The sequence below is a fragment of the Pempheris klunzingeri genome, chromosome 10 (genome assembly GCF_042242105.1).
Source record: "Pempheris klunzingeri isolate RE-2024b chromosome 10, fPemKlu1.hap1, whole genome shotgun sequence".
In the NCBI taxonomy this organism is placed as follows: domain Eukaryota; kingdom Metazoa; phylum Chordata; class Actinopteri; order Acropomatiformes; family Pempheridae; genus Pempheris; species Pempheris klunzingeri.
The window spans coordinates 21911027-21936925 of NC_092021.1; the positions used below are offsets into that span (position 1 = coordinate 21911027).

The 25899-nt window shown below is 48.0% G+C and overlaps 1 protein-coding gene across 1 annotated transcript in view; it reads right to left on the reverse strand.

The window, feature by feature from the left end:
- Positions 1 to 25899, reverse strand: part of LOC139208344 (cyclic AMP receptor-like protein A) — a 49153-nt gene that overhangs the window by 13708 nt on the left and 9546 nt on the right. The window contains exons 6-11 of the mRNA XM_070837992.1: positions 24896 to 24983; positions 21929 to 22018; positions 21328 to 21366; positions 16834 to 16912; positions 13062 to 13109; positions 8335 to 8417 (exon numbers count right to left, since the gene is read on the reverse strand). Coding sequence (XP_070694093.1) covers positions 8335 to 8417; positions 13062 to 13109; positions 16834 to 16912; positions 21328 to 21366; positions 21929 to 22018; positions 24896 to 24983 — 427 coding nt within the window. The remainder of the gene's footprint in view (positions 1 to 8334; positions 8418 to 13061; positions 13110 to 16833; positions 16913 to 21327; positions 21367 to 21928; positions 22019 to 24895; positions 24984 to 25899) is intronic.

The following is a 25899-nucleotide window of genomic DNA, read 5'->3' on the forward strand; positions in this document are numbered from 1 at the left end:
CGGGCTAATGAAAGATGAATGAGGGAGGCAGTGGTGGGAAGGAGAGTGTGGCTGCGGGCGATGCCTTGCTGAGCTGCTGTGCGTGTGTGTTTGTCGGGGGTTTGTGTGTGCGGCGGAGACAAGCGAGTCTCACAGTTGGCTGGCTGGTGTTGGACAACGGGGATGATACTGTGTACACTGTGTGACTCAGGAGCAAATGGTCAACAAGAACCACACGTAAACACCCATACGCACACAGAAGGAGACATATGCAGCTTTAAGAACCAAGTCTGCCGCCACCTGTAAGCATGCAGTCAATCATTAGCACTCGCACAGCGTCTCCAAGCCTTGCTCACTTATTCAGACCTTCCATCTATCATGCTGTCAGTCACTCTTTGAACCCGTCTCTCTCTCTCTCACCCTCCAGATTCTGTGCAAAATCCCTCATCCGCTGCCTCTCCCCATCTCTTCCAATATCCCACCCTGCCAGTCTATACCACTTTCCAGCCATCAATTTCTCTCCTCCTTCCATCCGAGTTCACCTTTTTGTCAGCCTCTAATTGTTGTGCTGAACATCCTCATAGCTGTGGGGCGGGTGGGGGGTGGAAACGAGCTGTAACAGCCTGAGCAAGAGCACCTTCCCCAGAGTGGAGGGCGACCAGACAGAGAAGTCATCCTGACCCCGATCGCACTTCCTCCCTTCTCCCCGACTGACTGCCCGGCTTCTTCTTTTTCTTCCTCCAGACAAATCACATGCTTCACAGTCCCAAAACAAGGCCCTTGTGCTGCCCGTGGTGCTGCTGCTGCTGCTGCTGACAGCAAATCTGAACTTTTCTCAGACTAAAAAGGGATAATTCTGCCAAAACAAGCATAATCCCTGGACTCTCTGTAAGGTCAGAACGTGATTCCTAACTTTTTTTCCCCCCCAAACTCCCTAAATGTTTAGCTGTGTCTAAATATGACAAGACAAGAGCTACCCATTGAAGCCCAGGAGAGGCTAAGATGTCAAGTTTAATTTATGAGAATAATTTGTATTTGGGACAAAAATCACTGCTGCTGTGGCGAGTCTCTCAAATTTGAATTTGAAAACAGTATGACCACCTGAGGTGATATTCACTGCAAAGCATACGTGTAGTTTTCAGAAAGCTTTTAGACTCATTATGATGATTTTGAATGGAGCGGAAATTAAATTTAGGTCCAATTAGAAAAACGAAATTTGAATGCCGAAATAACAAAAGAAAAACATTCGTCTCAAACGGACATTAGGAAACAACAACTGGACATTGTCACAGTTCATTAAAGTCCAGTTTTGCTTCACAACGCTTTGGGTGCATGACGGCCTTTATGTTGAATTTGAACCAAGTAAAATCCAGTTATTGAAGCCAAATTCACCAAAGCATGATCAGATCTGTATGGTTTTCAATTCTTAACAACGTTATGCAACAACGTGATAAATAAATGATTTTTAATGAAATAAACTCAAGGATTGGCATTCGGTCAGGAGAAAACCTGACTTATGGATGCACTGGTCAAGTCAACAGCGTATCCACGGGGAATATTCTAGGCTGATCAATGGAGCCGTTTTAGCCAGTGATCAAAAACTTCTGTTGACCAGCCTTTTCTTCCTCTATCTCTTGATTGTTCATTTGTTTATCGAGCATGTGTGGCAGCTTTTGGAGCCTTTTAAATGCGCCTCTTAAATGTCTTTCCTGGTTAATGATTGGGGTAACTTTGCAGCCACCACCAATGATTCTAGTCACTAGTTCACTGTTCTCACACGCCGCTACATTCAGAAACATTTCCGCTTTGCGCCGTTTCACTCATGCCATGGCAATGCAGGAACGGGTGGGGCAAGAAAGAGTCCAGCAGATCGAGGTAATGCAACACTTCTACATGCCGACCGCCTTAAAACTCAACAGAAGAAGAACAAAACGGGACAGGGCTGGACGTGAGTGTTTGCAGCGATACGCTTTAGGAAAATGTCAGCGGCGGAGCTGTTTTTGCTCTGCGTCAGTGTTCTTGTAATGTATCTAATATAAATTTAACAACGCATTGGCAAGGCAGCCGTAAACAAGTCATGGATTCAAATGCGTCATCAGCTCTGCAAGGAGTCTTGTGATTGGTTGACTTGCTCCACATGAGAGCGTCTTCACATGCATGTCCCTGCAAGGTACTGCTTTCTTTCGCAACACGGCCACAATTGCATTTCTCCTGAAATTTTACTAGATTTAGTTTAGTTCCAGATTTCCCTGAACATCGATCCCTTCTCCCATTCACACATGACTAGATGCAGGAAATGCTGGTGAATATTTTGGGGACTTGTGTGTGTAAAAGAGGCTCAGGGCAGCAAAGAAAGAGGACAGGCCTTTCATTGTTCAGTGACAACATGTGATCGGCCACTCAAATGTGCTCTAATGCTTGTGAACTATCTCCAGGAATATGGTGTGCTCCATGGATATGGACATGTGAACAATCTGCTTTGATCACAGGGTCAACAGGGGGATAACTGTCACAGCTAAGGGTATGACTCCAATTATACACACACCCACAGATGCACAGCACACGCGCACATTTGCACATTCGCATTTCTTGTCAATCTTCTGTGCAAACATAACATTACATCTTTCTGGAATCGGAACGAAACACACAAACAGCCAGGCATGTTGTGCAGAAACAAAACACACACACACATAAACATGTGAGCGCATGCACACCTGCACGGGTGCACACACTTGCACAGTAAGAGACAAAGAGGCACACAGAGACCCTGGGGACTGAAGCGGCTAACGTTCACCAACAGAATAAAACCCAAACAAAGAGACATCCTGTTGCCTGGAACACAACACCACTCAACCCTCTGTGCTGGGAGCAGCCAGTAAACACACACACAAAAACAAAAAATCTGTTCATTGTACATCGCCGCGCATGTGTTTCCGTGCCCGTGCGCCTGATTCATGCACCGGCGTGTGTCTGTGTGTCCAGCGATGCCACTGGCTGTGCCTTTGAGTGCTGGTGGACGTGAGTTTATCGCTGTGAGTGGCTGTGGCCAGAAGTGTGTGCGCGTGTGTGTGTGTATGTGTGTGTGTGTATATATATGAGAGAGAGAGGAAGAGAGAGAGGGAGAGAGAGGGAGAGCAGATGATAGAGTAGGCTTTAGCGATTCCCTGGAGTGTGAGGCAGCGTTTACGGCACTCTCAGAGCAGCCAGAGTGATGAATATTTAAAGACGTGCCTGAAAGAGCAGAGGGAGGGGGAGCAGGGTGTGTGGTGTGGTGCGGTGTGGTGTGGTGAGTGTGCGTGTGCGTGCGTGCGTGTTTGTGTTTGCATGCGCCTGTGAATGTGTGCACATGCCGAAGTGTGTGTGAGAGAGGTTATCTGGTTATCTCCTTTAGCATTTGCGTGCGCTTGTGTATACCACATGCGTGTCCGTGAATGTATGTAAATGCCTATATGTGCCTGCAGTAGTCTGTGTGTCTATAGAAGCGTTTACACATCTATACGGCTCATGTGTACACAAGAGTTAAAGCGCTTAAAGATTTGTGGAGCCTGAACTTGTCCAGAAGGAAATGTGTAAAATGTATTATATGAATTTAAAGCTGCTATATGCCTGAAATCAGGCGTGGTGCCTGAGAACTTAAAACCCTGTGTACACATATTGGGACTTATAGGTATGTAGTTAATGTATCTGTGCATTTATCCTATATGTGTTTAAATATGGGTCTTCTATGTCCTCATATTGATCTGCATGTATATAAATACGTGTGTATCATTGTGTATGTATATATGTCCAGAGCCTCAGTGTGTGTGTGTGTGTGTGTGTGTGTGTGTGTGTGTGTGTGTCCAGCCTCGGCGCAGGCTCCTGCCCTGTGTGTGTTTGCACTTCACACAGCCCTGTAGGCCAGCTCTCTGTCTCGCTAAATGGGGATGAATAGCGGAGCGTCGCTGCTGCTCAACGGGAGACGAATGGCTGCGGGGCTCTCCGTCTCCAGTTACACACCGATCACTGCCTGAGACGCGGGAGCACAAGAGCACACACATGGGCACACACAGCAGGCACGGTCATATATCCACCCAAATATTATCTAGGCCACCCGGCCACATGTGGCTAGGTTATCAGACAGGCGACCAGAGCGTTCAAAGACCGTGGCAACTGACACCACAAACATCTTTGACTCATAAAGACTTTTGTTTTCTGTGTGTAAATAAGAGTAACGTAAATGGCAAAATAATGAAATTAACAGAACTGACGATTAGAGCAGTCATTCTATGTGGCTCCTTAATGTGTTAAATTCTAGTCTATGAAATTACACTCTAATTCTGGCTTTGGTGGCGACCCCCTGGAGCCCAGTAATGGAAACCTGGAGCTTTGAAATGACTCCTGCCAAGATCCCCTGCATAGAGATCAAAGCAACACAAAAATGATAGAGTTTTGCCTCCAAATCTGAAAAAAAAACATCACATACCTGCAAGCTATATCAAGTTCAAAACTTATTTTAGTAAACAGGCCAGTGCTGCCACTCTCATACAGTAAATTGAATGTGAAAAGATAGATAAATAAAAAAGGCTCGCAGACAAATAAAGATGAGACTTTGGAACCTTGCATACTGCCTTTCAGCATCTGAGGAGCTCACTTGTTCAAGTAAACAAAATACACCACAAAAGATATTAGGGTATACAGTACAAACCACACAGCAGCCTACACACACCCAGGCACAAACACACATCGCTGCGCGCTGAATGCAAGATATTCCGAGAGGCGAGGAACGGAAGGAAGGGAGTGTAGAAAGGAAAGAGAAAGCGGGAGTGAGAGAGAGAGAGAGTGAGAGAGAGAGAGAGACAGCGTGCATCCTGGGATGCAGAATGCCAAATACAGTGAGATAAGAGTTAATGTATCCCCCCCACCCACCCCCCTTTATCCCTCCCGTTTGGCTCTCTCTTTCTTCCTCCCTACATCCATCCCTCCCTCCCTCCCTCCCTTTCTCCCTCCCTCCCTCCCTCCTCCGCCTCCTCCCCGTTTGCTTTGAGGGATGAATAATAACTGCTGCTCTGAGATTTCCTCCCTCGTTTTTCAAAGCGCAGAACGGAGATGGGGAAGGTCTGCCTGGCCCGGGTTGCGTGTGCGAGCGCGTGTGCGCACACACACATACACACACACACACACACACAAAAGCGCAGACACGCACCGTCGCACACACAGAAGCGCGCACACACTGTCTTGTTCTCACTGCTCGCCTGGAGCAGGGAAATCAGATCTCCTCCAGAGAAAGGCGGGGGGGGGTGGGGGGGGGGCTTAGACGCTGTAGGGAGCACATACAAAAATCCCCTGCAAGCACGTATAGGACTATACACACCACAAAACCCACACGCAGCATCGAGGGAAACCAAGAATAACTAGGAAGACGCAAGCTGCCTCCCCGGAGCGACAGGGTGAACTCAAGGTTACAGACTCATCACTGGTTCAAGCCCCACTGCCAGGGCCAATCCGTCCACATCGGAGCACCGCTCTGGAGGGCACGCACCCCTGACTGCTCAAAGGCAACCAGCTCTCCTGCCATGCGCCTTGCTTTGGAGGTTAGTTTCTTCAAGACAAAGCCTTATAGAAGAGGGGGGAAAAAAGACACTAAATGGGGGAGCCAGCTTCTCCCTGCTTGGTGTCAAAAGGGGGAAAGGGGGAGGGGGTGTTTAAGGAGAGCAAGAAGTCCTCGTAAAAGGACGAGCGGGCTTGTCCAGGAGGAGCACTCGCACATGAAGCCGCGGCGGGCAGAAATCGGCAGCAAGGTTCCGAGGAGAGGGGTTATTTATGCAAACAGGCGTACAAGCGCGCACAGTAGGATTCTAGACAAGCCTTGTAAACAAACACACACCCACACCATAAAGCACACAGGGGAGGCGATGTGAGAAGCAGACTGTGAAAACTGCCCGGGCAGTGCTTACACACACACACACACACACACGCAAAAAGCTGAGAGAGAAGTGAAGTGGCATAGAGGGAGGGAAAAGAAGGACAAAGAGAGAGGAGGAGAAGGAGGAGGGATAACTGCGAAGGTGTGAGTGTCTGGTGCTACTTTTGTGTTGCCAAATGAGGGCAACTGAATGAGTGTGTGTGTGTGTGTGTGTGTGTGTGTGTGTGTGTGTGTGTGTGTGTGTGTGTGTGAGGGTGTGCGAGAGGGACGTGTACAGTAAAATGATGTATAATGGCTCGTCCATGCATGTGTGTGCGCACGAGTGTGGGAGAGGAAAAGTAGGAGCGCTTTCCCATTTCAATTCGCAACAGCTGGTGTCGAATTAACACATTTACCAGTGTGCATTTGGAACAGATTAAAATTGTGTGTGGCGTGTGACTGTCTGTGTGTGTGTGTGCAGTAGCAGATGAGGGCCAAAAACAAGAGTGTGTTTGTGTGTAGGAGTGTCTGTGTATCAGGGCAGGGAGAAATGGCAGAGAGAGAGAGAGAGAGAGAGAGAGGGAGGGAGGGAGGGAGAGAGAAAGAGGGGGAGAGAGAGAGCTCTACCCTAAGGCTTTAGCTGCTGCCCTGGGCCGTCTCTCTAAGCCCTGTTTAGGAGGCTTTGGAGCTCAGATAGAAATAATCCCCCACTCAGACACACACACACACGCTAGTCATGCACACACAAAATAAAAACACACACACACACACATACACACACGTAAACACACGAGAATGCTCATAGACAGACGTGCAAAAGCACCACGCTCAAAAACAAGTGCGCACACACGCGCAAAGGACGCACGCACACACGGCAACAAGCAGCGACAGCACATTCGCCTTGACACGAAACCAACCACCCGCCTACACACACACACGCACAGGGAGAGAGAGCGAGAGAGCGAGAGAGAGAGAGAAAACACACACACTGAGGCTGTCTGCCGTGCGCTGCTTCCGCACGGCGGAGCACAGCGACATCGGCACGGCACCGTGACAAACACTTTACACACTCCAGCACTCAGCAGAGGGGAGGGAAGGAAGGAGGGAGAGATGGAGAGAGAGAGAGAGGGGAGGAGGAGGAGGAGGAGGAGGAGAAGGAGGCGGCGGCGGAGGATGTGAGCCAGGGGGAGGGAGGTGAGTAAGTAGGGGAAGGGGGAAGAGGGAGGGGAGGCTAACAAATTAATAGGAGCCGGAGATATATACAGCCAGCGCTGCTGAACGGAGGAGGAGGAGGAGGAGGAGGAAGAGGAAGTGGTGGTGGAGGACGACGACGAGAGAGCAATTCATTCCCGTTTTCTCCTCGTTCGCTCTCTGCAGAAAGGCAGAGCGGAGCGGAGCGTGTTTGTTCAAGAGAGGGAGGGAGGGAGGGAGAGAGAGAGAGGGAGGGAGGGGGGTTTGAGTGGCAGAGGAGAGGAAAAGTGGAGGAGGAGGAGGAGGAGGAGGGAGTATGGAAAGGTGACATAAAAACACAGGAGAAAGACAGAGAACCAGAGCGAGGAAGTGTGGAAATAAGGGGGGGGGGGGGTTCTAACAAAGGCATTTTGAGCGGAAAAGAGGAGGATAGAAAGAGAAAGTGGCATTAAGGGAGGGATGGGGGAGGAGGGGAGGGGGGTGGAGGTAGTTTGGGGTTTGCACAGGATGCAGTTTGTCATCTTCATCAGCCGACAGTCGGGGCACGGGAGGGAGGAGGTAGAGGGCACTGGAATGGATGGAGAGGTGAAGGAGGGGGAGGAGGGGGGGAGGGGGGGATGGGCAGCGTTTAAGCCGAGCCTTTGAGAGACGCTGACCCTGTAATTGACCTGTGTCTCCGCCTACATCGCCGTGGCGACAAGCAGAGCCGCCGCAGCTAATCACTTAGTAACCCTGACCTGTCAATCACACCGCGTGGAGGGAGGGAGGGGGGGGGGGAGGGGAGCGGTGGCAAATGAAAGAGAGTGGGAGAGCGAGAGAGGGAGGGGGGGAGGGAGGGAGGAGGGGAGGGAGTAATAACAGCGCCGGGGTTATCATTTACTGGACCACCCGCCTCCTCCCACCAACCCTCAGCCGATGAAGCCCTGGTTTTAAAAAAGCCAATAAAATGCTCTGCGCCTCCAACACACACACACACACACACACACACACACACACACAACACACACACACACACACACACACACAAAGCACGCACGCAATCTCCTTTAGTGCTCGTGCTGCAACAGAGAGAGCGAAGCTTTCTGAGAGTTAAGATAAGAGAGAGAGGGGGGAGGAAGAGCAGAGTGAAGGGGGGGTGCAGTAGTGTGTGTGTGTGTGGGGGGGGGGGGGGGGGGTGATGGGTTGTGAAGAGATAAGATAGAAGAGAGAAGCCAACATGCAAATAATACAGAGCGCAGAGTCTGCGTTCCGTACAGCTGTGTGTGTGTGTGTGTGTGTGTTACCTGTTGATGAGGGGGAAGATAGACACCAGCAGGTACACGGAGGGATACCACTTCAACGGCTTGATCTCCTCCGCCAGGGATACCTGAGGAGGGGTGGGGAGAAACACCGACTTCTGACCCATGTGGAGGAACATTAACGCATTTGTCTGTCTGTCTGTCTCTCAAACACACACACACACACACACACACACACACACACTGAGTCGGTGTCTTAACTGGAAGATCAGTGCACTGAGGCAAACAACAAAGGCCAATTAGAACCTAATAAAATATTAACCTGCTGATAATACGCAACATCCACGCGGTTATGAGCAGAAACGGGGATTCCAATTAAACTGGGAGCCAATAGTCTCCTCTGCCGTAATGTGAACGGGATGGATTCAGTGTCTGTATACGCAGGAAAGACGGAGAGATGCGGCAGCAGCTAAAAGTCGAGGAGGGGGAGAGAGCGAGAGCCAGAGAGCGAGAGAGCGAGAGAGCGAGAGAGAGCCAGGCGGTGGAGAGCTTTTACAAGCCCTTATCTAATTCCCGGGAGAGGAGGACTCATGCGTCCGGAAGAGGCTGAGAAGCGCGGCCCCTGGATCGATTTTCTGCGCCGTGCTGTCCCCTCTCCTCCTCCTCTCCTCCCCCAACCTCCCCCTAGGCTATAGGACGCAGTAGAGGAGCCAGCTCAAAGCCTCCCCCCTCTCTCCCTCCCTCTCTTTCTCTCTCTCTCTCTCCATCTTTTACACGCAGCCGGAGCCAGCAGCCAGGCCCACAAGCTCTGGTCTCTACCCCCACATGCTGGAAATTAATTACTCATCAGAAAGACCCTGAGGCGTGCAAGCTCTAACGCAGGCATTTTAAACAATTCAAATGAAAATCACGAGAGCCCCCGGTGGTGTTTTATCTTATATGTGAGTGTGGTGCTGTTGGGTATGTTTAAGTGGGTTTACTGTTTCCGCCGTGCGCGCTGGCTGTGTGTGATCAGCCTGTAACGGCACAACTACAAAGTTTAGCCCCGCGAATGTCGATCACAATGGGCCGAGTCAGGAGTGAGCTGCGGCAGAGAGCTCGGATGAAATGTAGGTGAGGTGCAGACGCAGGTATTTGAGGAATTTCAGCGCGCAAAGGAGACAGGATGTGGAACACCGAGGAGGAGGAGGAGGAGGAGGAGTGCGGCTGAAGAGCCTCGTGTTTTTAATCACAGTCCTCCCGTGTCAGAGGCCGGCGCGCAGCTCGGGAAGCAGAGGGGAGTGAAACCGTAATTATGTGCAGCGGGCGCAGCGGTCCCAGCGTTAATGACGCGCGCCAGATTACAGACGGTTATCGGGAGCCACGCATCCCCTTCACCACCCACTGCACACACCCCCGCCACGAGGAGAAAACTACTCTAAAACTAACAGCATCAGGTTTCCCGTCTGCACTTGAACATCAAATTCAAGGACTTTTTCAAAAGGTTTCTTTTGGAGTGAAATTCAAGGACTAAAACTTAATAAAAAATAAATAAATAAATAAATGTGTTTTTTTTCCAGAAGACGTGGTGGGAAACCAGACATTTGTCATCATTATAATCAAATACATCTGCAGCAGCATTAACACAAATCATCACAAGGTTTTTCTCATGATGTGTCTGTTGCTTCTTTTAAGGAAAGAGGTGCAATGTAATGGTAAATCACAAGGTGTCTGTTGTTTTGACAACTGCTATTTGCAACATTCAAGCTAAAACGTTAAGGCGTCATGGATGAAATGAAAAAGAAAAGATGGAACTCCAAATGCAAAGACAGCTCGACGAACTCCATCAGGTGAAGAAGATCGTGTCATACAAGTGAAAGCTCCAGAACAGCTACAGAACACCGTGCTCTGGGTGAGATTTGAATCTGAAATGATAAAACATGCGTTTGAAATCCAAAAAGCATCATGTCAAGACACAAGAAGTGAGCAAACTGGTGGAGAGTCGGATCCTTATAAAGAATAAAAATGAAGGCAAGTGTTGAGAGCACGTGAGAAATAAACAGAGAGAGAAATAAGAAGTTCTGCTCTTCGGGATGGTGCCGATAACAATGTGGTGAGGAAACACACATGCAGAGGTGACGCTCACCAAGAAACGAGGTTGTGCGTGCAGGCACAAGGCGCGTGCACGGGCGCACGAGTAGACGCTCCGCATTGTGACTCAAGGCGAAGCTTGTGTGGATCAGTAAACAAACACCCTGGGAAGATAACGAACAAGCAGCTCGCTGTTTGCTCAGCCAGCTTTGTTGCTACCCGACGGGACTGAGCTGCTGTGTGTGCAGTTGTGCAAATGCATTTAAAGGTGTGTGTGTGTGTGTGTGTGTGTGTGTGTGTGTGTGTGTGTCAGACTTAAACACCCTCCTCCGAATATCCTCTCATTGACCTGTGCTGCTGCGAGACCTTGTGGTGCTTGTGTGTGTGTGTGTGTGTGAGTGTGTGTGTGTGTGTGTGCTCATGCATGACCACAAACAAATTGCTCGAGACACACAGAGATGTGTCCCAACCATGTGACTGACAGCCCTGATAACTGCCAACACTAGTTATATACGTCATCACTCCAGCCACACACACACACTCTCACACACTCACACACACACACACACACACACACACACGCGCGCGCTGACAAGAGGGAGGGGGGGTGGTGCCAGGCTGAGTCACACAGAGAGGAAAAAGATCAAGAATGGTGAAAGCGGGAGGCTACATGTGTGAGTTCAACACACGAGAAGTACGCGTGTGTGTGTGCGTGTGTGTGTGTGTGTGTGTGTGTGTGTGTGTGTGTGTGTGTGAGTGTGTGTGTGTGTGTGTGTGTGTGTGTGTGTGTGTGTGTGTGTGTGTGTGTGTGTGAGTAGACACGGTAACATGTGAAGCGCAGGAGGGAGATGTGACGAAGTGAATGGAAATCACCAGAGCCAGCGGTCTTCAGACACCCAGCAGGAATCGCTTTCTCTAGTTTACACCTGCTGCTACACACACACACACACACACGCACGCACGCACGCACGCACCAGAGCTGGCTGCACAATCACGAGGCTGTTGTTGTTGTTTTAAAGCGTCGCAGCGCGTGCATACACTCTCATAAATATTCATGTCCATGAACCTGGCTTGCTGCTTTATTCATGCTGGGTATGACTACAAGAGTGAGAGAGACGGAGGGAGGGAGGGAGGGAGAAAGAGAGAGAAAAAGGAAAAAGAGGGGGAAAAGGAGAGAGAGCGAAGTGAAAGACGGAGAGAAAAACAGATGGAAACGAGGAGTGCGACTGGATAAGAGAAATACGAGGAAACAGAGAGTGTGATAAAAACCACTGCTGACTTATTTACACTCTGCGCTACACATAGCAATTAGCCCACTTGAGCAGTGTGTGTGTGTGTGTGTGTGTGCGTGTGTGTGTGTTGTGCTGCCACACACACACACACGCACGCTCACATCACCCGGTGAGGGTTATGCCAGTTCAGTGTGCAGTAATTACATCTGCCACTTAGGGGCAGCATCTACATAACCTTAACCCTAACCTGCCCTCCACGCCTCACCCTGCAGGGTGGAGGTGCAACAGCAGAGCAGAGGAGGGGGAGGAGGGGTGAGGCAACTAAGAGCAATGTAACAAGGGATTGCAGCTTTGAAACTTTTCACGAGGAGTGCTGTGACACTGGCGAAACTGTTGTTGTTGTTGTTGTTTTAGGTGAATTTCACGGCTTAGGCCTCCACACAGTAGCTATTGCATGATGGGTGGAGGCAGGTTAAGGTGGAGCAAGATGTAGCATCCGTAGCGAGCAGGTCAGATGAACTGTGTAGCAAGAGGCTAGAAGTCGAAAGACCTCTCAGTACCGCCATTTGACAGGAAATCCATTGCTTAATTTAAAGGGCTATTCCAGCAAGTTCGTAAAGTTATAAGAGACACGCTTCAGAAACTTTGATATCTTAAATCAAAGCAGCAGAGGCCTAGAGTGAGCAGTAAAACTCACATTACTCATAATGCCGCCAATGACACCTTTTCTTTAGACCTTTTGTGGCCATATCCTTCAAACTCTACTCCACCAGTTTGTACTGCAGGCTTCCTGTTTGGTATAAGACAACCCTGATGACATCACCGGGGTCATTTCTTCAGGCTTTGAGGGGGGGGGGGGGTTTGAACTTTTCTCTCTATCTCTATTTTTTCATCCTTACACGACAACAACTTTCACCCCTTTTCATGTGAACAACCAAGTGCAACAGTATGAAAACCTCCCGGGAGAAAGCACCTGAAAGTGCGTCGCCGTGTTACAACAATATCAACAAATCAGCGGAGAGCCCCGTGATGTAAAGAAACTGACATCACATTTACAAACAGAAGCAGATAACTCTCTCCCCAATTCATATTCTGTTTCTCAATCTGACTTCTCTGGGGGTTAATATATTTCACAGGAAGCTTCTTATTTTTCCTTTTCAGTAAGGTCAGCACATACATGTTTGTATAAACATATCTATTTGTAGCGTTATATGTAGAAACAAACGCATATGTGCACACCCACATTTATAGATTCATGCACAAACACACACACACACACACACACACACAGTGAGAAGAGTGGGTGTCACAAGGTCAAGGGGCTCCCTGCTGTTTGACACCTACCCACTGTGACCACAAAAGCTAATCCTGCTCACACTCTAATCCTCACACGCCGCGTGTATTCGTGTGTGTGTGTGTGTGAGTGCACGCTCGTTGTGTATGAAATGTGATAGCCGGGCAGGATATTACCTTTCGCCTCTCTCTCTCTGGGTTGAAGGTTCCCAACCATGACTGCATCTGTGCAGAAAACACACAAAAGTGACAAAAAAAAAAAAAGACAGTTAAGAGAAGTTTTTTACTTTGGCCCCCCAAAAAAATAAAAAAATCAGAGAAGTGATTTGATCATTTAAACAGAGAGGTGTGACCTGTGGTTTAGAGGTCAGTGCCTGCAGTGACAAGCTGGAACAAATAACACATTCAGTATCGCACAGACACAGAATCCCTCCACCTTCTCACCCATCCCTGCAAAACTGCCTAATTCGCAGCAGTGTGCAGAGCTTAGAGGCAGAGGGGAGCACTTTAACAGCTCCTGGCATCTCACAAAACGAGGGAGCTGATCAGCTTCAGTGCACACAATATAACGCGAGGAAGAAGAAGAAAAGGCAAAAGGGTGCAGAGAAAGGGAAGAGAATTTTTTGAAGAAGTGCTAAAGAGAAAGGAAAAAGTGGAGCAAACATGGCAGATCTGAGATCTCCAGAGAGAACGTGGGAATACTTTTCGCTCTTCCTCTGTCTCCTCTCTCGGGGGAATGCAGGGAAAATGTCAACAGACACGCGCAGGAACACACACACACACTGACATGCACACGCACCCACACACACACACACTGACACACACACACACACACACACACACACACACCCATGCACAAGACTGGTATTTCTAATGGTGGGATAGGGACGGGGGGCCATAGGAAGCCAGAAGGTTTATGTAACCCAAGACATCAGAGACAAATCTCCTGAGGCCCAGTGTGAGCTTCATGCGTACGCACACAGAGGCAGCATGAACGATATGCACTAACAGCTCCTCTGTTCTGCTGTTTATTAACTCAATGTTGCCATGGTTTCTCTGCGCTGACGTGACTGTCATTGTAAATCTATGTGTGACCACACTGCGTGTGTGTGCAGTGCAAGAAAAAAAAGAAAAAAAGAAAAGACAGCCGCCTAGTTAGACTGAAGTTGTTCCAGAGCACCCTTTGCTGCTCTGTTATCCATCAATATCGGCATACACTGATAATAAGTGGCAATATCATTAGGCTGCGGTCAGGTCTCCAGCACACATGCCCGGCGTTTGTTGCTGTTTTGTCTTGACCAGCGTCACCGAAAGCCGAGCAATTCAGCCGGTTAAGTGTTGAGGCGTGAGGCTCAAGAGGGGTGTGTGTGTGTGTGTGTGTGAGTGTGTGTGTGTGTGGGCATGTAAAAATCACATCTATAAAGCAAACACACAAGCACACTCCCAGACTTCTCCTTTCTGGCCTGATAATGACTCATTAGCTTTCAAAATCCTCCAGTTAGAACGAGCTCACACAGTCACTCAGAATGTGTCCATGTTTCTCTAAATAATCCCAGTGTAAATGACTTGCACTTGCTAATGAGCTACAGAGTTGTTTTCGCCCATGATCCTCCCTCCCCCAGTCTGTGTCTGGAAAGTAGAGAAACTTCTCCGTCCAGCTAACTTCCCACCTCTCTTCCCTCAGCCTCCTCGTCTTTATCCCTTTCCCCGTTGCCTCGCCACCTACCCTGCTTTCAAAGCTTTTAAAATTCTTTCAAGTGAGACAGCCTGCAGCTGAAAAGAGATAAGGCTTGAGCTCTTCATAAATATGATAGAGAAAGCAAAACGGCAGCATGAAGGGGGAGAGACACATTCAGGCAGAAAGGAAAAGAGGTGGCATACAGACGGAGACAGAAAGAGAGAGAGAGAGAGAGAGACGGATGGAGGTGGAAAAGAAAAGAGAGGGAGAGGGAAGACAGGGAAGGCTGGACAGAGAAAGACAGGCGGTGGAGGGAGAGACAGCTCAGTACTGTGAGCTGAATGAGTTATGAGATGCAGATTGCAAACCAGCTACATTCATTCATTCTTTTTATCACATTCATGATAAAGAGCTGTGCGGTCTCTCTCCCTTTGCCTTCCCATCAGCTACAAGCTGTCTGTCTCCGATGTCGTCTGTCTGCAGCCCGACTATCTTTAAATCTCTCTCTGCCCACCCAAAAAGAAAAAAAGGCAAACATTCACAATGTCAATTCAGCGTGAGGACGCTTCAGTCTGATTCTCCCTTTTGCTCAGAAACCCAGACACTTGTCGCTGTAACGCGTCTGCCAGCGACCCTCCACTGGCACTGCAGCCAGAGCGTGCGGTGTCGTCAGATCAGGGGAATGGCAGCTATGTGAACTTTGTGGAATGCTGCCTCGGGGCTCCTACTGCACCCTTAAAATGGAAAACAACACACAGCTACATGGCCAACAAGAGGAGGAGGTCAACTAAGTGGTAAATCAATTCTTCGATTGACTACCTACCCAAACCGACTCAAAATAAGAGTATAAAATGCTGAAAAAACGAGAGGTATGCCCATCACACAAGTACAGAGAGCCAATGGAGACGTCTTCAGATAACTCTTCACCCAACCAACAGTCCGAAAACTCAAGGAGATCCATTTACAATCTCACAAAACATAGAAACACATGGAATCCAAACATTTCAGTTGCTGAAATAAGTGAATGATGGACATTTTGCTCATTAATATAAATTAAAGCCATTATATGCAGAGTTAGAATTAGACTTTCTGACTTTGGTTCCTCCCAGTAAAAAGACATATATAGGTACTTTCTAAACACGAACAGTAACGTGATCTAAATTGCTTATTGCAACTTGGATCTCAGCTTTATAGTTTTGGTCTTCATTCTAGTTCACTATAACATAACATCCACTCTAGCCACCAATTCTAAACTATATTTTGTGGTTAAAACAGCTTTCAACATATCATTATTGCCAAATATAAATCCAAGCACATTGTATATACTGTCGACTGTATAAATGCATATACAGTCACCTCATGTAGCCTATAAAAAGCAGCCCATGACATTAATCGTTCCATATTCATTCCAGTATCTTTGCACTCTGCGTCACTGCAATGCTGTCTTACTGTTCACTGTTTTCACAATATGTGTATATAGTAAATGTTTACCTTCAGCCTTGTTGTAATATAGGAGTCCAATTCCTTGTGTGTGTTACACATACTTGACCAGTAAAGCCGATTCTGCTGCATTTACCATGTTCATTGCTGAGATCTGGAAAAATGTAGTAAGTTCACTAAAAAGCAGTCAGACCAACAGGCAAACTGTAAAATTATGACCCAAACTGTCTGCTGTAAACATGTATTACAGTTTACAATCCGACCTTCTGGTTCAATTTCGACCTACTTGTGCGCTCACATGTTTACCTCCTAGTCAGGTGGCACAGACACCTTGTTAAGCTGTTGGCTTGTTTACAACCTGTCTGACTGTCTGAACGATTGTGTTTTTTTGCACCATTAGATGTTGCTGAAGTGATGGCACCATGTTCCCAAGTCTCAGCCACTGCAGGGCACGATGGGAAGCACAATGTTACTGCGATCAATAAAAATAAGGGCAAAAAGTATGAAAATAAGATCCTAATTGTAATCTGTATTGATGCATTTGTGAGATTCTCCACTGATGACTTTCATTTCCTTCTAAGACAAATAAATGACTGATTTAAACCCTAGACCCACTCCTCACCCTGAAATAATATATTACACACATAAAATGTTTCAGGGGATTTTTCTTGACTGTATTTTTTTATTCCTCTCAAGTAGAGATCCTGTCAGAGAGCCTGCTTTCACTAATGTCACTTTTCTAAAAGGTCACGATGCATTTGGACTCTGCTAAATTGCCAGTGTCTTGGTCTGCTGCCGCTCCTGCTGTATGGACGCGTGTTGTGCACTCACCCTCTCGTTGGCCACGCAGATTATCCTCGCGTAGCAGCAGATCATCAGGAAGATGAGGCTGAACAGAGGCACGTACCATCTGCAAAGCACAAGCACAAGCAGGCAGTAAGAAAACTCCAAACGAGGAATGTTATTAAGAGGTCATTTCTGTTGTTTGTTCGTCTGCGATGGTTGTTTTAAAAGGAGGAACTCTTCTCGCCAAAAGAAAATGTTGAATGAAGACAAAAAAACACCACCCAGGATTTAATTTAATCTCCAATCCACAAGTACATTAATACAAGTCAAATATCCTAATGGAGTTTATACCGTGATAGGTTATAATAGCATACAAGGTGTCCAGTGTTTAGATATTGAGGCTCTCTAAACAGATTAGACCACTCATTTAATAAGATTTCCTCTGCAGGGCTGTAACCTGAGAACACCACTGTTGTTAGAAATGGTTTGGTGGATTTCATGTAGAACAGGACAAAAGGATGTTCTGATCTGATGCTTCACTTAAAATCACTCTCATTAGGCCTTGCCGCTGTTTAAAACATGAAACATTCCTTAAAAGCTCCTTGAAAACGCCAGACTGACTACTAGTGCACTAAACTTAACTTTACCTAGGCCTTACTGCAGTGAACAAAAGAAAACACCACCAATGTTACAACGCCGGAAATGCGTTGCATTCTATGGGATGAAGGGTTGGCAATCAAGGGAGGTGCAGGAGAGACTAATAATGTGTCAGGTATTTCTGAGCCGATGAAAGAGAGCGAGACGAGCAAGAGAAACGGGGGTGATGGCTTCGTTGGAATGGCAACCTTGTGTTATGCAACCTCTTGGGAGGTGATGTAAGCTCAGAGGAGTTTCAACCTCTCCCTGTAATCATGAAACAGGCCTTTGTCTCGCTTTGATAGACAGGTTCCTGGCCACCGCGTCTCTGTTCAGCCTCAGTAACTCCAAGCAGTTGAGACCGAGCTGTGTGACAGCCAAGTCCTCCTGAGCACCTGGCACAGGCAGGGAGGCACTGGCCAAATGCACCTATGTGACAAACATATTGGATTGTGCAAAGGAAGAGCATCAAGAGTAATTATAGTCCTAATCGGGATAAGGAGGATAAAAAGACGCTCAACTGATTATCAGAATAGAGTAACCGAATCTGTCTCTGACCCACAAATGCAGGGACACACACGGTTTCAGAGGAAAATGGATTGGGAATAAATGTCCAACACTGTGCCTGAAAAGTCCTTGGCATGCTTAAAACTGCGACTTTAGCAGCATCTAAAAAGGCAAATTTTAGGTCCTTGGCCTAATTTAACTTTAAACATACTTCATCCAGCAAGCCCGCGGGTCAAAAAAATCTCACTGAGAATTATCAAATTAAACTTTTTATTGACAGGGGAATCGGAGATAGTGTGAGATGGTAGGCGTTTGTCTCACAGCAGGAAACGGGGGAAAGAAAAAGGCTGCTTCCTTCACATCTCGTAGGGAACATTGGTATACAAAGAATACACTCTTTGAACATGTGTGTGAGTGCATGTGTATGTGCGCGTCCACGCAGGTTGAATAATGGCATGGGACAATGATGAAAGTGTTTCAGAGGAGACCTGTGCGAGCGTCACCTCGATGTGATTTAATAACCCGCTCTCCGGAATAAACAGCGTCCAATTACACCAGCGCGCGTCCCGTTAATGATGGAGAGACGGGGTGGGGGGTGGGGTGGGCGAGCTGCCGGAGAGGGGAAAGGAGGGGGTGGCCTTTTTAACGATAGTGTGGGGGGCTGCGAGGAGGAGAGAATGACGGGCGGCAGCTACAAAGTGCTCTAATTAGCATGATAATGATCTGCCATTAGAGTCCGCTGTGCTCTACAGCTGAGCACTACCCTGAGAGAGAGCAAGAGGGAGAGGGAGACGGAAGGAAAAGAATGAGAGAGAGAGAGAGAGAGAGAGAGAGAGAGAATGGAATAGAAGCATAGAGAGGGAGAATATTCAGAGTGGGCAGGGAATGATAAAAGTGAAGACAAGAATAAAGGTGAGGACAGTAAGGTGGATGGATGACGGCAGATTGTGGGTCAGGACCAGAAAGAGCAGAAATAAGAAAGAAGCATCGAGTAATTAAAAGACAGGGAGAGGGATAAGGTCATAGTGAGAATGAAAGGAATGACAGAAAGAGGCTGCAGCCAATAGATCGGATGGATAGAGAGAAAGATGAATAACCACAGAGGGGTTTTTGAGAGGACAAGAGTGAGCAAGGGTGGAAGCCTGAAACGGGCAGAAAGAAAGATCATCACAGAGCCGCACAGATTCAATCTCTCTGCCTCAGCCTGCCCTTCCCTCCAGTACCGCTCTGAAGTGAAGAATGAGGCTTGAATGAAAGGAGCCTCAATTGAAGTGCTTGGTAGAAGATGAGAGTACGGTGGGGACCTGTCTGCGCTGGTTAGTGCTCAACTGCAGCCGTCAAGTTTGACCAACAAGATCTGACTGCTGAGTGAAAGATCTCGATTTACCTGTTCAACCACCTAGACGGGGATGGGGAACAGCCTGAGCGACAGAAAGGAAGGAGGTGACACAAAGACCAAGAGGAGCGAAGTTTCAACACATACAATAATGTAAAAGTAAAAGGTAAACAAGACAAGAGTCGATAACCGTGCTAGCAGCTCTGTGAGGCTCTACGCTTGAGCTAAATGCTAAAGTCAACGTGCTCAAAGTGACAATGTTAACATAAAGAGGTTTAGCAAGTATACGTTTACCAATGCTCATCATCTTAGTAGTGTGTTACAATGCTACAATGCTGTCCTGACAATGACAATCCATCCAAGGCCACAGAGGTCACCAGTGACACTTTAGTATACATCCTCTGGGGACCATGAATGTCTACGCAAACTGTTATGTGAGACCATCTAGTAGATGTTGAGACATTTCAGTGGATAATTTGGACCTGCTGGTGGTGCTGAAGGGAAGGTCAGCTGAATAGCAAGTCATAAAGATTCACCCTCTGGACACCATGAAAATCTGCAATAAATGATAAATGTCACCCAACACTTCTCAAGGCGTGTAATTAAAGACAAAAATGTTAGCCGCATGGTGTTACTCGGAAGTCAGAGGATCACCGAAGACAGTAGGTTCCACAAAACTTCATGATAATCCATCCAATCGGTGCTGAGGAAATGTGGACTTAAGTGGTGAGCTGACTGACCAACTGACCGGCTGACTTTACCCTCACAAGAGCCAGGCTGCTAAAATAGCTACAAGTATCTGGGTAATTCAAAGCTTTCATTTGTGAACATCATTCTCTCAGTTTTTCCTCGGCGCTGTGACTGACCGCGGCCCATGATACACACCGACTGGGACCTCTAAGAGCGGTGACTCAGCTAAGCTTGAGTGCTTCCAATTGCTGACTCAACCCCTGAAATTCTGCACCTCCGTCACAAAACGCTGTCCTCTGCTTTTCATTCTCCTTCCTCTTTCATCCCCTTTCACACCCTCCTCCTCCGAGCCTCCCCCGCCTCCTCTGTCCTGTCTGCGCGCTTCGCTGAACTCTGATGAAGACACACTACGGGGCGTGGGCAGAGACGGGGGCAATCTATTTCTCTCACTCTCCTCTCCTTCCCGTCCTGCTGGTCCGCCCCTCTTTCCCGCTCCTGCGGAGTAATTCCCCATCTCTCTAACTGTGCCCCGTATGTCTCCCCTCCCACCTTTTCCACTTTTCACCTGTGATACTAAAACCTCTGCTCTCCTGCGACTTTCCCAGCCAGCTGTCAGCAGGGTGTGTGTTTGAGCGTATGTGTTTTTCCTTGACGGGTGCTGCCTTGGCCTCTAATCTCCCGTCTGGTTTGATGTAATTAGAGCTAATGAAGATTCCCTGATCCTCTGAGCGGCTCGTCCCCCTGGGCCACGACAGTGTGGAAAACCAGACAGAGCCGGGGAGCAGAGGAGCACTGATAAAAGAGACAAAGGCTCGTTTAGCACAGCTGATAGCTATGTGTTGTTCTGCATGTGTGTTTATGTCTGAGTGTCTGCGTGAGTCTGTCTGTGTGTGTGCATGCTTATTTGTTTAGAAAGATTGATTCCCTGCTGATGCTGCGAGCAGCAACGCGATTACCTTGGCTCATGGCAAAGTGTTGTTGTGTGCATCTGTGTGTGTTTGTGTGTGTGGCTAAGCGTCTGTGCCGGGGATTGGCAGAGCCCTTGCAGACTTAGGGCCAGTTGCAGAAAGCAGTAGACAGGCATAATCCTTCATAGCCGTCCTAAACACTTAAATACACAGTGTAGCAACTCCGCTAAATCTGACAAGGCAGAGGCAGACACAGGCACATCCATGTGTGCACGTACGTACACACACAAACACACACACGCACACATCTTGGCCTTACACCAAGAGGGAAAAAACCCTGCAGGCTCCCCTGACATGCAACCCTTCACATTACCCCACAGAGACAGCCCTCCTCCCCACGCCTTCTCCCTATCTCCCCCACTGGGGGAAGCTTTGATGCCGGCGCTGAAAGGGTCTACTTACATCCCAAATCTCCAGGCTACGTGATCGTCTGTGATCCAGCTGGGGGGAGAGAGAGAGAGAGAGAGAGAGAGAGAGAGAGAGAGAGAGAGAGAGGGAGGGAGGGGGAGAGAGAGAGTGAGAGAGAGAGAAAGAGAAAGAGATGAGGGGGTTACAAAGGAAAGGGAGAGCGTGAGCGGAAGAGAGACTTGTGTGACTGCGGAGGGGAAAAGCTGTGCAGCTGTAGCTATTAATAAGCCGAGAGTGGAAAGAGAGAGCCGAGCCCGGAGATTAAGGCTCTGTCCCAATTCTCATTCCACCGCCTCCTCTCCTCGGCCTCTTCCCCTTTTCCTCACCCCTTTAACTACCCTCCAAACAAATAATGCCTTTCCTATTCACCACAAGAATTGGAGAGTGTGAGGAGGCGTTTTACTGTGCAAAGATGTGCTGATAATTGGCAATTTTGATCACATAAAATCTTATGAGGGAAGGAGCCTGTCTGGAGCTGGAAAGAGGCCAGTGCTGTGGCCCTCCTTAAAAGAAAAGCCATTTAACGGAAAGCACACTGTCGCTGGCTGAAGAAACATACAAATTATGCAGTAGCTGGACTGTTAGCTGTACTCACCACCAGGCTCCTGCAGGGCCATAGTAACCCTTTAGCAACGGCAAAGAGGCCATGACCAGAGGAACCCCCCACGCCATCAGATGGTACAACCTGATAAAAGGCAGACATTTATTTCATTATGAGCAGCGAAATCAGGGAGCTTTGCCCCTGAGGAAAAACCCTATAACTAAATCAATTCTTTTCTTCCTCAGCTCATCCCTTTGTTGGCACTCGCATCGTGGTCATTTTTCAGGTGCAGACAAATGCCTATACACCAAGACTACCAATTACTCATGGTAATATAAACCATAATTACTGTCACTGTTGTGGAAAAGATGATTTGCTGAGGAGATTTCTACATAACAACCACAAACAGGATCCAGCTTCTCACTCAGCAGGTGCTAGTGACAAAGCTGGCTAACCTGTGTGAGATCTTTGTTGCACAAACAGCCTATTTTTAAAGGAAAGGGGTTAAAAGCTGGAGAGGCTCAGACTGACTATCAATGAAAATGACAGGATCAGTGACGGCCCTCTAAGAAGTTCAAATAATCTCGATCACTGAACACGGCTGTGCGTGTCTGTATGTGAGAGTGTGTGTGACAGATGAGGTGTGTGCTCCAGTGTCTTGGGCGTCGGTGTGGGCGTCGATACTTTATAGAGCGTACAGCGTTGCCTGGTCAATAGAGTGGAAGTCCTACCCTGACTTGTTCCAAGTGTGGTCAATCGAGCGGTGGCGACACGGCTGACACACTCAATCCCTCTTGAGACAGACACACACACACACACACACACATTGCCACTCTTACTTCAGTGGGGCTCACTGTATCCCCCCTCTCTGCCCCCATCTGATGGACTGATGGACAGCAGTGTGCGAGTGTGTGGGAGGTGGTAGAGAGCGAGAGAGAGCGAGACGGGGCTGGTGGTTTAAATAGAACAGAATAGTGGGTGGGAAAGAGACAAAACAAGGAAGAAAGGGGTGAAAAGGAAAGGATGGAAGTGAGAAAAAAAGAGAAAGCAGTCGAGCAACTGAGCGAGTAAAGGGGGGGAGAGAGAAAGCTTGACGGTGGGAGGAGAAATACAAACGGTGAAATAGGTGCTGCCAGTCCACGGCGTGATGATTGGTGCAGGGGGCTTGTCAGGAAATCAATGTCAAGAACTCACAGACCAGCAGACCCCCACCCCCACCCCCACCCCCACCCCCCTCCACACACACACACACACACACACACGCACGCACACACACGCACACACACGCACACACACATATGCACATAGCACATACCCTACACACTCGCAGCGCTGTGAGAGGGAGATGACGAGGTCCGGAGCTGCGCACAACATGGGCTTAATGAGGCACAGCAGGACTGCTACGCACTCTGCATTTCACACACCTGCACGCACAGCCACACACGTGCAAACACACACACACACATGCAGACACACACACACACACACGTGCAGATACACACACACACAGTGCTACCTCATATAGAAATCTCTCTCGAGGCCCAATCTCACACCACTTGCCTGAATCCGTCCTTCAAACACACATACGTGCACGCACACACAAACACACTTCCCATCGTCTCTTGCATCCACTTCAATCACTCTTAGATCATCCAGCCTCCGTTCTCCATCTCCTCTGGCGATTTGTTCATTTATAAACCATCACACTGCGCCGTCACTGTGTGTGTGTGTGTGTGTAAGAGAGAGGGTGGGAGGTTGGGTTAGGGGGCTGAGGGGTAATTGTGCATGCATGCAAAGCCACATACCCGCCTGCCTAAACACATACAGCTTATCTATGCGCAGTCAATACATGACAACCCCCCTGACGTCGTGTCTTCGCTTCACTTTAACCCATTAAGTGCAGAGTTGTTTTTTTTCTTTGCATTATGTGTGACCAGCCCAACGCCGAAATATAGACACATCCACCTCCCACCTAGTCCCTCCGGACCCATGAGAGGTATGCAGCTGATAAGGCTCTGAAGCAAGAGGATTTTGGCCCCCTAGCCTACCCTCTTCCCTGTGCCCATAAAGCCGTCTCTTTCTGAGTTATACCACCATTATATCGTCTGGCTTATTGCTAATCAATGCAGGGAAACTCCCACGGGGAAGGTGGGGGGCGCGCAACTCCCTTTACCGGCCCAACCCTTCACACGCCAGGCTAGGAGGGGTGAGCACAACTAGGAACATCTACAGGATACAACCATGAACAATCGTCTTGCAAAGCAGACTTGCCGCTAACTTGTTAAAGCTTTCTTTTCCGCCCACAGAGTGCATATATATATATATTTTTTTTAGAATATGTGTTTGTGTCACAAAGCTAGCGCTAGGCATGGAAAATGAGAGAAATATCTCACACACACAAGCAAATTCACACTCGCGCTGTGGAGAGTGCTCATGGGAGTTTGAGCGACAGAAACATAGAGCCGCAAAGCGTGAAGATGGGTGCGCACGCACACACGCACGCACACACAAACAAGCACACACACTTAACGGCTGACACTCACTCCCTTTTCAATTAGAGCGTCGGCTGGCTGGAACAGAAAAGGAGGAGGAGGAGGAGGAGGAGGATGAGGAGGAGGAGGAGGAGGGGAGGTGGGGGGCTGTCAATGCTCTGCGGGGAAACATATGCTCTGGCAGACTAAACACATGCACGTACACACACACAAACACACATGGAGAAAGAAATGGCCACAACGAAACAGGACGCAAATGTACAGTTAAGGCTTGACACAGAAAGGGGAATGGAGACAGAAAATGACCTGTTTGTGCACATTGTTTCCTTAGAATTTGAATATTTAGTCAATTAATCAATGAGTAGAATGTCCAAAAAAAACAACAAATGGCAATTTTTTTGATTATCAATTGAAAAAATAAGCATTTTTTTCAAAAACAAAAACAGCTTTCATTCTCTGGCTCCAAAGAAAAAATAATCAGTAAATCAACCAATCAGTAATGGAAATACGTCTAAAGTCTCCTACTCACATCTCATATCTGTTGGTGCTTACTTCTCTGACCAGGTTAAGGTACAGGTTCAGTGTGATGAGGCAAACCCATGCCAAGGCACTCCAGTCTGCAGAGACACAAGCACACACACATACAGAAAAACAATAAGGTCAAATTACAACACGGCTCCCCCGCCACACAGAATGCACCTGCAATTGTGGGTCCAAACACACACATATGTATGAGAGTGTGTGTGTGTGTGTGTGTGTGTGCTCCACTTTTTGATAAATGAAGGCATATTCTGCAGTAATATGAGGGAAACCTGTGGCTTAGGGTGATGGATGAGAGGGGGGAGCTCAGAGAGAGATAATGATGAACTGTGGAAAAGCAGAGGGAGATAACGCAGGAGTGGGGAGGAGAGAGGGAGAGGAGAGAAGAGGAGGAGAGTGTGGGTGAAGGGAGGGGGGGCGTCGAACAGAGTGGACTGGAATGAGTGTCAAGAAACTGAAAAGAAAAGAAGAAACGAGGAAAGGGAGAGGCAGGGAAATGAATGCATTTTATGGAGACGAGGAAGAGAGTCTAGAAAGTTCACTTCCCTGTTTCTGCCCTCATATTCAGCCCTTTTCCTTTGTGTGTGTGTGTGTGTGTGTGTGTTTCTGTTGACAGGACAGGCAGGGCTGGTCGTCACAATGATGGATTCTCTGAGCCACATACTCAGCTTACTCAGTTTCACACAGCAAACCCCCTCCCCTAACACATGTACACACAAATATACAAAACACACACTCCTTTTACACTCACGGAACCTTTAGGAATAGAGTGAAGTGACTAAGAAAGAAGGAGGCTGGCTGTCTATGTCATTATCACAATACATCACTGTCATTGTGATGGCAAACACGTCTTACACAACCAGGCAGCAGCCGAGGCTCTAACTTGACAACGCTCAGTTCAGCTTCACCACCTGTCCTGACGCTGCCCCTGCTACCATCTCCCTCCATTTCAAACACATTTCATAAAATTTTATTGGTCAGAGTTAAAAGCAG